Below are 14,882 nucleotides of genomic sequence, written 5' to 3' on the forward strand. Positions count from 1 at the left end.
AGGCAACAGACCCGCAGGTCTGCAATGTCAACACCAGCCTTCAACAAACCAACCTTCCACCTCCAAACAACAATTCTGAAGATTTGGTCTGGTCTGAGTAGGGATGTTAAATTTAGTTTACTAAACTAATCAACTAGTCAGTGGAATTTCCATTGATTAGTTGATAAATGGGGGAAACTGAAGAGCCTCTGCAGCTCCTGGCCCCAGGAGCTAACCCCTCTGTGGCTCTGCCTTTTAAATGTATTAAGAGCCGACAGGCCTGCCAGCTCTTAATACATTTAAAAAGCAGAGGCGCAGTGTCTGGGACTGGATGCAAGCCAGGAATCAGCTGATTCCCAGCTCTCACTCGATCCCCACTACCCATCTGCTTCCTCTGTCCCCCACAGAGATGGTGCCAGGGAAAACTGGCTTTTAAGCTGGCTCCCTCCCCACTGCCTCTGATAGAGGCAGCAAGAGTGAGGGAAGCAACTACTTAACTGTCCAATAAACCTATGCTTATTGGATAGTCGATCCCTAGGTCTGAGCAACATTGCTGTGGTGATAGCATCTACATCAAAAGACCTTAAGATCACCCACCAGCTTTGGCCCTTTTCCCATCCTCTTTCCCCATCCTGTTTCTGGGACTCCTCTCACGAGAGTCTGTTACAAATAGAAGTTCAACTCTGGTGAGTCATCACTTTCTACTCCAACAGGACAAAGCCCTTGAGAAAATCAGCGGGGCTCTTCATTTACATCGCAGAAAGATCTAAAGGATAGTCAATTTCCTCCCAATGGTTATCATAATAGATCTCATCCTGTATCCCTATCAGTTATACCATTCACAACAGAAATTGCCAGCAACCATTATGGCTTATTCCACCAGAGCTGTAGCATCAACAACAGCATTTCTCAATGTCCCACTTACAGATATTTGCAGATCAGCAACCTGGTCATTGGAGCACACTTTTGCCAGACACTACGTTATTACATCTTACTCGATCCCAACTACATCAGTGGGGTAAGCAGTACTCTCCACTATATCTGGAACGCAGCTCCAAAGCCAACCTGCTAAAATCAGACACTGCTCTTCAGTCACCTGAAGTGGAGCACCCATAGGAACGCACGTCTTGAAGAACCATTGTTACAGCAGTAGCTGAGTAACTTTCTCCTCTGACAAAAATAAACTACATCCACCTTCTGCCCCTTTTAGCACTGCAGAACCTTTTCAGCTCTTCAAGTATGGACTGGATGCTGTTTGGCCTTCAACATCAACGAAGTTTTAACCAAATGTCATTCTTCTTCCCTCAGTTACAATTGTGCCTTAGGAAAAGACTGAGGTGTAGGTGAGGACATAACTTTAAAACAGTGAATTTGGATGCATTTAGGTCAGAAATGAATTTGGTGTGCAGTGTTTACTGTAAGCACAGAATGAGTTTTAGATCTCAGGTTAATTGTATAGAGCTAACAGTTGGAGACTCTTCCATCAATGAACCAGTTATTCATCTTCAAAGATGCTCAGATAAGATGGTAATAAATGCAATATAATGCCAGTGTAGATACACAGAAAAAAATGTAAGCGTACAGGGAAGAGATTTGCTTTGGTGCCACATACCAGATCCTGTGTGGCATAATGCAGCAGCTGAATTTTCCCTGTGACCATTCTTGTGTTCTATTCTTCACAGAATTTGCTTTGAGAAGCACAAGCTTGTTGCAATTTTGAAATTTAATATATTGGAAGCATGTATAAGATCTGTGACCAACAACAGGATTGTCAGTAGCTAACTGTTGTGGAATGCAGTGCTCATCCTGATTATTGGGAGCTAATTACTGCTTTTGTTGACAAATGATTTAACAGATTTATGTGTTCCTTATTTTCAGGGCTCATTAACTTGTGCGGTCTTCCCAATATTCCTTTGCTGCAATATGATAAGTGTTGACAAGCAATACTGATCTCAGGAAACCTTCCAGCAGTGAAGAGATTATAGTGTTTGTAGATTTTGCTTGATATTCAGCACTGGTGTGGTACAGCAGAGGTAGCACAAAGGGATAAAGGGCAGAAGTTAAGAATACACAACTGGAGTTGCCTAACTTTTTTATGAGGATGAGCACTGTACTGAACTACTAGTAGTTCGGTGTCTGTACTCAGATTGTGTATAAATGAGCTTATAAGCCATCTTTGCTTTTGCTTTCACCTTCCTTCATCCATAAATGGCATTTGACTTAAACTGCAAGGCTTTGACTGCTGGCAGTCCACTTTGTTGCAGGTCCTTGTTTGAGGACTCCTAATATATAGATAGGAAAGGAAAGAAATGGTGTAAGAACAGGATGAAGGAGAATTTAATGATGGGAAACAGAAGACAAAATTGGGATAGTGTAAGTGATAATTTCATGTGACTTATTTGAAGGAAATTTAAAAACAATATTTAGGATTCAAAATACAAGTTAATTTTAATTATTATTTCTGTAGCTGCGTGTTATAGCAGCTGTGTGTCATGGCATTCTTGCTGCCCAAACAGCAAATGTATGACAGCATTAGATCCCTTTTAATATTGAGATGTGAATATAAAAATTGAAGACTAAGTATATCACTCCCTGTAGATTATCTCTGCAGAACTGAAGAAACTCTTTTTGTAGCACTGGCAAGACAGCTTATATATTTGTCCTGCTGTTACCTTTGTAGGATATTTTAGAAAAATTAAAGGCTTTACACCCATTACCCGGCCTGATTTTGGAATGGAGAAGGATCACCAATGCAATGACCAAAGTGGTGTTTCCACTGCAGAGGGAGAAGCGTTTGAATCCTGCACTAGGGATGGAGAGGATCTATCCTGTATCTCAGACTCACACTGCTACAGGTAATGTGATGTATATGAAATCCTTTCTGGTCACAGACTCGAGCCACCTCTGGATGAAGAGGAAGAACTCAGTATGTTCTAACTTTTAATCCAAACTAATGATGACTCAATTAAATATAGAAGAGCACTAATTTGTATTAAAATTAAAGCCTTTAAAATCCTGAGTAGTTTTGCATGACTCCTGCAATAATACTAGTATATTGAGAATGTGTCAACGTGTAAGTTTCTGGAGTCCCCTACAAATAGTTACATCATTATGGGGGGCATCTTTAATGTTTAAAACATTTCTGGGGGGCACCTTCCATATGAGCTGCTCAAGCTACTTCAAAACACTAATTAAATAGCCAGTCTCTTTCCCTAGAGGTACCATAAGTATTATCCTAACTGTTGGTATGGAAATTGAGGCACAACGGAGTGATGTCACTTATCCAAGGTCTTACAGGTTCAGTGGCAGAGCTGGGAAGAGAACTCAGGAGTGTGGATTCCCAGATGTTGCACTTTACCCACCGAACTATTATTAAATATCACCTTTGACTGTCATGGATGAGATGACATTCTTTGTTGCATTTAGTTATTTATTTGCTTTTTCCTTTTCTAATGAATGGATGTAGTCCTAACTGATTTTTTAGAGTCGTGCCATGAAGTAGAATGTGCATTATAGTTCAGTATTTTTTGTATTTGTGTTTAAATGTTTGTTATTGTGCTCTTGATCTGTAGATTCTGCACCATGAAAATCTTTTAGGTAGCAACTGAATGATTAAAAAATAGAAGTTTGAAGACCCATACATGTTCTTATGGGAGGACCCAGCAAGCAGATCCCGTTTCTCTCTTCCCATCTTTTTGCCCTCTAGCATTATTCTTCATCTTTTGCTCTTTCTCCACCTTTCTGCTGCCCCCATGAGGCAAATAGACAGGGTGTCTGGTATGTGCCTCTGGCCGTTGGTAGAAAGATAGTGGGACAATGTTTCTATGCTAAATGCTTTCTTTATTTTTTCCATCCTTTCACTTTTTCCTACATGTTTCTACACACAGAGAAGCAATTTGGTCTTGTGAATACTAGGAATAAAGAGGCCTGAGTGCTGACTTGTTTGGGGTGGGTGTGGGGGTGTGTGTGTGTGTGTGTGTGTGTGGTTTTTTTGTTTTTACTGGTCTGCCATTTGCTTTAGAGCAGGGGTCTCCAAACTTTTCTGCCCGAGGGCCGCATTAACTATCAAACAGCAGTTCGGGGGCCGACTACACACTTGAGGTCCAAATAAAAAACAATCAAAACATGGATGTTGTTTTTAATTATTTATTTAATATTATTTTATTCAGTTATTATTTAATAACACATTGATACACTACACATGAACACCTGTATTAGTGTGAATGGTGAAATTGTTTCCTGGATGCCAAAATAGCAGACATTTCTGGCTTTAGAAATCACTGTTTGAAATTGGGGGTGGTGCTTGTCCTAGTCCTGCAGGAGTGGCTCCAGAACGGGGAAACTACTGAGAACTCATTTCCACCTGCGCAATGTGATGAAAATTGTAAGCAACATAATCCTGGCAATATGTTCAGCCTAAGACACTCACACTTGAAGAGATGTGATCGCTCTCCTATCATGCAGGGAATGAGGTGACAATTTGTAACATAGCTCCATGGAACAAGGGGCATGCATTTTAATGGGAAAAGCTGGTTTGAAAGCAGACACGTTATCACTTGGTAAAGGAAGTTGGAAAGCAGTGCCCAACGCTCCCACAGACTGATACCTGGCAGGGCGGTGCTGCTCTGGGTTGTGGATGAGAGAGACCAGACGTGGAAGGGAGAGGGATGTTTCTTCAGGGCGCACTGCAGGGACCAGGGCAGCGCGCTAGGCACGGCACAGCGTCACCCAGAGGCTGTGCCACAGCAACCAGACCGCGTCCTGCAATGGGCACCAGCTCCTCAGCCCCGCCCCCGGAGAAGTAGCCCCTCGCTCCTAGCCCCTGAGAAACCACCGTCGGGTTTCCTCCCCTCCATCCAGCCTCCCGCGATCCTCTGCCACCGGGTCTGGTCCGGAGCCCGCCTTAGAGACCCCCCTTTTTCGCCCGCCCGGCCAAGCGGCACGCGGAGCCGTCCCTGACCTGGGCTACCTGCTGTCCCGTGCGCGCGCTGGGGCCTCGCGCAGCCGCCTGCGAATCCGTTTCTCCCGCTGACACCAATGCTCGGACTCAAGCTCTCTCCTTCCACCGCCGCAGCCACCCTCCGCCTGATTGGCTCCGGTTGGTGCACGCGGAAGAAGGCGGGGCCAGACAAAAAGGTCTCCACGGGCCGGATGAGAGGGCCTCGCGGGCCGCAGTTTGGAGACCCCTGCTTTAGAGTATTGGGCAAGTCACTCACCTGTCAGTACTTCACTTGCCCATGTTCAAAGGAATTGTTTTAAAGTACTTTGAGATCTACAGAAAAGCCCTATCTAAGAGCTTGGAATACGTTTTCTTGTACACTGCCAGGTATATTGCCAGATATCTAAACCTCAGGGCAGGATATGTATATCCATTATTCTTTTTTGATGATGTGATATGCATTCCAATATGTGTGTTTGTGCTCCATGTATGATTATTGGAAGATTTTTCCCTAGTAGTACCCATTGGGTCAGCGTTAGCGTCCTTTGTGGTGATGCCTCAGTGTCACACATTTATAGCTGACCCAGCTGACCCAACTCCCGCTTCAGTTTCTTCTTGCTGGAACAGTCCAGCAGAGGAAAGGCAGATAGATCTGGAATGGACACGAGCATCACATCTCGAAGAACAATGATTACAGAGATAAGTAATGATTCTTTCTTCTTTGAGTGATTGCTCATGTCCATTCCATGTAAGTGTGTGTGTGCCACGTGCACAGATCATTGGAAGATTTTTCCCTCAGCAGGGGAGCCCCCTGGAGTGGTGCCACTATATTGGCGCATATATACCCTTGCTGGTCCTCCACTCCCTCAGTTTCTTCTTACTGCCTGTGACAGGCATTAGAACTTGTCCCGCTTACTTAGCAAGTGCATCTTAGCAATTCTCATTGTTCTTTCTTAGCAGTTCTAGTTCAGTTTTAGTGTTAGTTAGTTTGCTGTTAGTAGTTTAGGGGTTTACCGTGTACCTTGTGTGAGGCATGCCCAGGTCCCAATGCTTCAAGCCTTGTACCAAGTGCCTGATGCTGATGTCTTGTGGAGACCCCCACGAAGCCTGCCTAAAGTGCTTTGGAGAAATCCATTGTATGGATAATTGTAAGATCTGTCGGAGTTTCAGCCCCATAGTAAGTGAGAGACTCTTGGCTGAAGATCCTCCCAATGGAGGTGGCTCTTCGCCTGGCACCAGCCACTGAGACGGCACCAGCCACCCAGAGCACACTGGCTTTGGTGCGGGAGGCCCTGGGACATTCTTGCTTGTCTCCGGCACTGCTCCCAGTCCCTTGTGCCTCAGAAGAAGTGGAGACCTAGAAGGGGCAGGTCTCTGTCAAAGCACGCACCGAAAGTGCATCCCCAGGCAGGGCACTATGCTTAGTTGGCCACAGCATCCAGGTCCCTGGCTCCTGTTTGGCACCAGTCAAGCCTGCGTCAGGATCCAAGACCAGACGATGACCTGGCTGAGGTGGACCAACCCTCCGTGCCAGACGTGTTTGAGGTTGTGAGGGAACTCATCAAGTTAACTTCTTCCCATGCCTCTCCTTCTGGCATGGTGCAAGGATAAGAGAGTTAACCCTCTCTGGATCTGGGATATTGGTACACTGCTATTGATTTGAAAGACACCTACTTCAATATTTCAGTTTTCCACTGACACCGGAGATTCTTCCAATTTGTAGTAGTAGCCCAGAGCAATTGTATGTTCACAGTTCTGCCCTTCCAGCATCTTGGTGGCTCCAAGGATTTTCATGCAATGCATGATGGGGGTAGCACCTTGTCTGTGATGCTGTAGCATGCAAATCTCAGGAAAACTGTAACCACTGTCAAGGACTTCATAAAATCTGGTGATCTTGAGTCCAAAGTCCAACATAGCCTTAACTTACTCCAAGCCACCTGCCCGGGGCAGACCTGATAAAAGAATAGAAATCTAATTTGGCCTCCATTCTGAGAGTAGAGTTAATAGGTGCAGTGTTTGATTCTATTCATGCGAGAGCCTACCTACTAGAAATCCGATTTTGAGCTATGTCAGAGCTCATGGCACATGTCAGAGTCCATCTGCTCATGACTGTATGGCTATGACTCAGGCTATTGGATCACATGGCATCATGTACTTCCGTAGTTTGGCATGCACGATTGCACCTCAGACCACTGTTGGAGTTAGTCAGTCTACGCCCCTGACAGGCACCATTTGGATGTAATGGTCACAGTTCTGTCAAATGTGGTGTTCTCCCTAACTAACTTAGTGGACAGATCTGTGATTAATGTTGGGAGGGGTTCCCTTCATGGTCTCATTCCTATCAGTGACATTGATCTGTGATTGCCTCAAATCTAGGCTGAGGAGCCCACTTTGGCAACCTCATTATGCAGGGCCTAAGGAGGATAGGTAGACAAACTTGTTTACATTTGCAGGAAATAATGCTGACCACTTCTGATTTACAATGTCACCTTAAAATGATAGGCATTCGCATGACACTGTTGTAGCAGCTGTTGCATGATATTTACGTATCAGATGCGCTAAAGGTTAATATGTTCCTTAATGCTTTAACCACCATTCCAATGGACATGTGGCCTTGCTGGTAATGGGTTCTAAAGCAATGCAAACTGATGCACATTCATGTTCATCATCTAAGTCAGATGCCATAAGGAGAAGTGGTTTGGGCTCTGTTGTTTCTGCATTGAAGTATTGCTCTTTTAAGTCTTCTGAAAGCTTACACCACAGCTCATCCATTTCAGAATTTGGAAGGCACTTCAGGTTCTTAAACCTTGGTTTGAGTGCTGTAGCTATCTTTAGAAATCTCACATTGGTACCTTCGCATTTTGTCAGATCTGTGGAGAAAGTGTTCTGAAAATGAACAACGTGCTGAATCATCACGTGAGACTTCTATAACATGAACTATATGGCAGAATGCAAGTAAAACTCAGAGCAGGAGACACATAATTCTCCCCTCCAGGGGCTCAGTTATAGATTTAATTGAACTGCTATTTTTTAAAGAGCGTCATCAGCATGGAAGTATTTTTTTAATTGCAGTTAATTTTTGAGTTAATCACATGATTTTGCTGAGATTAATTGATAGCCATAATTATAAATAACTAGCCAATTAGCCCGTCATAAGACGGGATTTTCAGGTCTCTCCTCCACGTCGGTCTTCTCTCCTGAGCCTCCGGTCTCTCGCTCCGTCTCCTCCTCCTCCTGCCTCCCCCCCGCTCTCCTCTGTCTTCTTCCTCTTTCTCCGTCTCTCTTTCTCTTCTCCTGCTCTTGCCTCTCACTCTCTCTCCGCTCCATCTCTCTTTTTCTCTTGTTCCCCTCCTGCCTCTCACTGTCTCTCTGCTCTCCTCTGTCTCCATTAGGGATGCAGGCTTGTCCAAGCCCCGCCCCCTGGGCATGTACACCACCACTCCGCCCCCCTTTGCCTCCCGCCGTGGCACTCTGCTGACTTCTGCGCTGCTCAGCTGGGCAGCTGCACGGGAGCAAGCAGCACAAACGGCCTTTCTCTCTTCTTCTCCTACTGCCTCGCCCTCTCTCTCTTTCTCAGCTCTCATCTGCCTCCTGCCTTGCTTTCCATCTCTTTCTCTTCTCCCCCTCCTGCCTCTCACTCTGTGTTTCTCTTCTCTTCCTCCTGCTGCGTCTTTCTCTCTCTCTCTCTCTCTCTCTCTTGCTGTCCTCTATCTCCTCCTTTCTCCTCTCTGTCTCCTCTGTGTCTGCTCCGCTTTCCTCCTTTTGAATCTGGCACCCTTTCCTGACGTCAGATGCACACTCGACCTGGCCCCGCCCCCTGGCTGTTCCCTCTGTGCGGCGCTGTTGTCTCCCGCCGTGGCACTTGGCTGACCTCTGTGCCACTCAGCTGGGCTGCTGCGCAGGAGCAAGAGGTGCAAGCGGCCATTTAGGCCCTGCGCTCCCCATGAAGCACTCCCGTGAGCAGCACAGGAGTCTGCGGAGCGCCACAGCGGGAGGCAACGGTCCCGCCCAGAGGGAACAGCCAGCTTTACAGAGTCACAGACTTTGGGCTACTATATATATGATGATGCATAAAAGTTGGGAGTGGCTACAGAAGAAATAAGAGTAAAACGCAGGCTAACACCTACTGTAACAAGCGAAGTAATTGAAAAACACAAAGGTTTTGTCTCATCATATATTTACAGTAGTCTATGCTGGATGAAAAGCCTTCCAGCCAGTTCAATGATACTTTTTTTTTTTTTTTTTTTTTTTTTTTTTTTTTTTGTCGAGCATAATAACTGCTGTAAGTGGAGATGTGGTAGAGAGTGGTAATTAGTGTTTTGTGTGTGCCCTCCATGTTTGTTTTTCTTTCCCTCTGATGAGTATCTGCATTTGGGGTTCTGGCAAGAGACAAGTTGTTTACATGGAAACCCACGATCCTGTCTCTGCTAATTTGTCAAGTCCTTGCCCACACCTTTCTTCCTGCCATGGAATGGCCATTTATGAGGTGATTGTCCAATTGGTTATGTTATACCTGGCAGGAGATGCATTGTATCTTTGTTTCTGAAGAACTGGCTTGCGCCTGCCTTTCTAATTCTGGAAAATATTATGGCATTGTATACTGGTTGAGCCTCTCATGTCCGACAACTTCCATGGTCCAGCATGCTTTTAGTTAGTTGGATGTCTACTTATCATGGGTGTGGCCAAGTTTCCCATGATCTCATAAAGGTTATTTACAGCCACCCGTCCTGGTTCTCAGTGTTCTGTGCTGGATTTCTATTTAGCAGAGTGCACTACAATAATTCAGTGCTGATAAGGTCCCTACCTCTGACAGAAAAGTGCTTGCTTTGTAGCCTGGTGTAAATAAAAACAGGTACTCTTTGCATCTAACTGCTTGGACATGTAGAAGCTTCTGGGGACCCAATAATATAATTTCTCTTCTCCATCTTATTTTAATTGAGTTTCAAACAACTAACCTTGATTTAACCCTGAATCAGTAAAGCACAGGGCAAATTGCACATCTGCAAGTTGTGCATGACATGGAGATACAGAACGGGATCTGACAGACCTCCTGACAGTAGCCACCATGCACATAGTCATCATGATGGTACTTTGTTAGGAGAATGTGAAGGAAATAGGGTAAAGACTAAATAATAATAATAATAATAATCTTTCTTCTGGCCTTGCCTTTAATTTAAACAGGTCAAATAAGCAATCGAGGCAATGTGAGTGAAAGCACAAGGCTGCTTTCCCCTGCTCTCTGATGACCTTGCCTTTTAGTAATAAGAGAAGATAAGGGGACCTAATTGAGCAAGTGGTTGCTATGGTAACTAAGCAGCTGGAGGGGACAAGAAGGTATAAGGAAGAGACACTGAGTCTGTGAGAGAGTGTCTATGGCAAAAAGTAACCCTACTTCTTACCCCTCCCATCATCTTAAAAGAGAAGTGGTCTTATTGACCTCAGATCTAAGCTCTCCCCGCCCCTCCCCCGAACATATGTTGTATGGGGAGGTATCGGAAGGGGAATTACAAGTATAATTAAATTTACTGAAAAGAGAAGGGAGAAGAGGGAGCTTCTTTAACATGCATATCTAGGGTCTAGGACAGGCCTGGACAAAATACGGCCAGTGGGCTGCATCCAGCCCACCAAGCCACCAGATCCAGCCTGCGGAGGCATCGGGAGCCCCAGGCAGGCTCCCTTGCTTGCCCTGAATGCTGCTCAGAAATGCGACTTGCGTGCCCCATTTCTTTCAAACTGGTGGGGAGGGGGAAAGCTTTAGGAACTGCCTCCTATCCTCAGCACAATCCCATTGGCCAGTCTCCTCGGCAGAGTTATTCGCTGAAGCAAATGGCTGGGCAAACTGGCTGGCTGGGAAACGTTTTAAGCTATGCAAGCCTTAGCTCAGCAGGCAAGCAGGCTGGCTTGGCTGCTGGCTGGTAAGTGTCCTGGCCAGAGCCTGTCTATGGCACCCCAGCTTCTCCCTTCCCCAACCCTCTGCACCCCCCATCAACATACCCAAGCCTTCTGCCCCCTTCTTGCATTCATACCCCTTCCTAGATCTGGCACCCCAGTTTTCTGCCCCAGATCACAGTCCTCTCCTACCCTATGTCACATCCCAAACTGCTTCACTCCAGACCCATGCCCTAAGTCACAACTGTCTCCTTCACCCAAACTCCCTCCCAAACTCCTTTCTCCCTCCTACAACCCAGTCCCTTACTCCAAGCTCACTTTTGTACCTAACCTCCATCACAGACTCTGCATCTCCTCCATTAATATAATGGAAGAGTGCGGCCCTCAACCACTTCCCAAAATCTTGGAGTGCCCTCCCCTTCAAAAATTATTGCCCACCCTTGGGTTAATAGAAGAGATTCTATAGGCATATAGAACAGTAGGTGGGTGAGGAGAAGAGAGAAACTGATGTATAGAGATAAGCATAACTGGTGTGAAGAGCTTTGGAATATGCTTGCTTGTTTAGTCCCAATAACCCCCTTGTATTGCCTGCAGACTACACTCTGGACTGTTTTTTCTCCAGTGAACTATATCTGGGAACTGAGAGGGAGGAGGGAGCTGGACTCCTGCCAACAGTACTGTAAGATAACAGCATAAAAATTGCATTGAGAAACATTAAAATAGAGGCATTTATAGATGCCATTTAGGTCATGTCGATACTTACAAGCTTACATCGGCACTGCTGTGCAGATACAGCTATGCTGCTGTAAGATCTCTTGTTTAGTTGCATTATGCCGACATGAGTAAGTAACAAAATCAGCTTAATGAACAACAATAACTATGTCAACAGGGGAGCATTTCCCACTGACCTAGTGCTGTGCATATAAGCACTTATGCTGACAAAATTTGTTACTCAGGTTTGTGGTTTTTCTCACATCCCCGAGAGACAATTTTTTTCATACTCCTGAGTTTTGCCAACATAAATGCTAGTGGAGACATGGTCTTCTGCATTAAAAATTGAGATTGCGATGCAACCAAGAATCCTCCACACATGCTCCGGCCCATGGCCTCACAAAACCATATAATCATAGAGGTGGAAGAGACCTCAGGAGGTCAAGTCCAGCCCCCTGCCCAAGGCAGGACCAATCCCAACTAAATCAACCCAGCCAGGGCTTTGTCAAGCTGAGACTTAAAAACCTCTATGGATGGAGATTCCACCACCTCCCTCGGTAACCCATTCCAGTGCTTCACCACCCTCCTAGTGAAACAGTTTTTCCTATTATTCAACCTAGACCTTCCCACTGTAACTTGAGACCATTGTTCCTTGTTCTGCCAGCCATCACTACTGTGAACAGCCTTTCTCCATCCTCTTTGGAACCTTCCTTCAGGAAGTTGAAGGCTGCTATCAAATCCCCCCTCACTCTTCTCTTCTGCAGACTGAACAAACCCAAATCCTTCAGTCTCTTCTCATAGGTCATGCTCTCCAGCCCCCTAATCATTTTGGTCACCCTCCGTGGGGTCCTCTCCAATGTGTCCATATCCTTTCTATAGTGGGGGGCCCAGAATTGGACACACTATTCTAGATGTGGCCTCACCAGAGCCGAATAAAGGGGAATAATCACTTCTCTGGATCTGCTGGCAATGCTCCTCCTAATGCACCCCAATATGCCATTAGCCTTCTTGGCTACAAGGGCACACTGTTGACTCATATCCAGCTTCTCATCCACTGTAATCCCGAGAACTGCTTCTTAGCTAGTCAGTCCCTAGCCTGTAACAATGCTTGGGATTCTTCCGTCCCAAGTGCAGGACTCTATACTTGTCCTTGTTGAACCTCATCAGATTTGTTTTGGCTCAATCTTGTAATCTGTCTAGGTCACTCTGGACCCTGTCCCTGCCCTCCAGCTTTATCTGCCTCTCCTCCTAGCTTAGTGTCATCTGCGAACTTGCTGAGGGTGCAATCCATCTCCTCATCCACGTCATTAATAAAGATGTTGAACAAAACCGATTCAAGAGCAAATCCTTGGGGCACTCCACTAGAAACCGACCGCCAACCTGACATCGAGCTGTTGATCACTACCCGTTGGGCCCAACAGTCTAGCCAGCTTTCTATCCATCTTACAGTCAATGTATCCAATCCATATTCCCTTAACTTGCTGGCAAGAATATTGTGGGAGACTGTATCAAAAGCTTTGCTAAAGTCAAGGTATATCACATCCACTGTCTTTCCCATATCTACAGAGTCAGTTACCTCATCATAGAGAGATTGGTCAGGCACGACTTACCCTTTGTGAAGCCATGTTGACTATTCCTGATCACTTCCTCTCTAAATGCTTCAGAATGGATTCCTTGAGGATCCCCTCAAGGATCCTTAATCCACCTCTGCTGTTACGCATTCCCATTTAGACAGATGATAGAGATGCAGTTGTGTTAATCTGGTCTAGCTGAAACAAAAGACAGGACTATGCAGCACTTTAAAGACTATAACAAGATTGTTTATTTGGTGATGAGCTTTCATGGGCCAGACCCACTTCCTTAGATCAATTTGTGGAAGAAAATTGGGTCGTGCCAATTTTCTTCCACAAATTGATCTGAGGAAGTGGGTCTGGCCCACGAAAGTTCATCACCTAATAAACCATCTTGTTAGTCTTTAAAGTGCTGCATAGTCCTGTCTTTTTGTTTTATTTAGACTGAAGTAGTTTTAAGGGAGGTGAAATTGGTTCTTAAGATGTTTGACAATTAGTGATTTTAAGTTTAGTCTCATTTCTCCCAAGATGTTTATAGTTTAGAAAGCAGTGAATGTAACACTTAGATTTCCTGTGTTCTCTGCTTTGCACAGAAATTGTGTGTAAGCTGTGGGTTCAAATATACGGTATGCTTGCCTTGAACTCTTTCCTTCTTGCACTTGATCCATTTTAGGTCGCGTAAGCTTCATAGAACCGAATATTCAGAATGTTCCAAAAGACTTTGAGATTGAAATGCCAACTGTGGTTGCAGAGAGCCCTCCTTCTCAAGCACGAGGATGTGGCTCTACTTTTCTTGGGAACAGGTAGGAATGTGTTCAGCAGTGATTTCACCTATACTGTTTCTCTTAACTTGATTGTCTTGTCAGTTTTCTTTTTCCACATTTTACAGAGGTTGATACAGGTTGCTTTAATATCTGATGTCTGACTTGTTGGTCAATGTTTTGCTCAGAATTTAGAGAAGATAAATGTCTGAAAATCAGTTGTGCAGTGAAATACCTTATTTATCTAATAGCACTTAACTCTTACATAGCACTTTATCTTTGCACAACACCGTACAAGCATCAATCTTCACAATCACAGAGTGAGTTAGGTTAGTATTTTACCTGTTTTAAATATGGGCAAACTGAGGCATAGTAGAGCTGGGATGAGAACTCAGGAGTTGCTTAATTTTGGCTTTTAGCTCAATTCACTGATACCTTTCAGAAGTAGAACAAACTTGTTTTTAAATGAGGTGCCTGTGAACTATCATAGAACTATCAAGGTGAACAAATTCTTAGTGCTGTATTGTGTGGTAATCTAGTGAGCAAAGCAATATGGGGATGAGAGCAATATGCTGGGGCAAAAAGATGGCTACTGGACAAGGGAGACTTCTTATTTAAGTAAGTCCTGGCCTAGCAGTGTAAACCTGCCAAATACCAGTAAGGAGCAGCCTTCATTTTCTGGTAATTGCTCACCTGACTAGGCAATGGCAAATCTCCTAACTCTTGGCTCCTAATCTGGTCCTTTAAAGTGTCCTTATTAAATCAGAGGCTCTGATGTAGCTAAATGCGATGATGATACCAAATTTTGGATGACAAATCCCTGAATCAATGGCTTAACTGGGGAATATTTGCTGGAGATTTTCTCTGTACCTCTCACTTGCCATACCTACCTTCTTCATCTGTACTTAAAAATTTCTTTCCATGGTCTCTCTGAATCCTCTTCGGTTTCCTGTAGTCTCTGTTCCAAAGGAGAGAGAAACCAGAAAAGAAAGTAAGGAAACTAATAAGAACTTGACAGAAAGTGGGTGGTAT

At 44.8% G+C, this 14,882-nt stretch overlaps 1 protein-coding gene across 4 annotated transcripts in view; it reads left to right on the plus strand.

Annotated features, from left to right (window-relative positions):
• POLQ (DNA polymerase theta) overlaps positions 1-14,882 on the plus strand; it is a 134,130-nt gene that overhangs the window by 86,310 nt on the left and 32,938 nt on the right. For 2 of the 4 annotated variants that reach the window (XM_014578482.4, XM_075905123.2), the window contains exons 22-23: positions 2,660-2,834; positions 13,763-13,892. In XM_014578482.4, the coding sequence (XP_014433968.4) occupies positions 2,660-2,834; positions 13,763-13,892 (305 nt within the window). Of the gene's footprint in view, positions 1-2,659; positions 2,835-13,762; positions 13,893-14,882 lie in introns of those variants that run through there. The other 2 variants (XR_012897156.2, XM_075905142.2) reach the window with 2 other exon arrangements.

The sequence above is a fragment of the Pelodiscus sinensis genome, chromosome 1 (genome assembly GCF_052426305.1).
Source record: "Pelodiscus sinensis isolate ZL-2025 chromosome 1, ASM5242630v1, whole genome shotgun sequence".
NCBI classification, from domain to species: Eukaryota; Metazoa; Chordata; order Testudines; family Trionychidae; genus Pelodiscus; species Pelodiscus sinensis.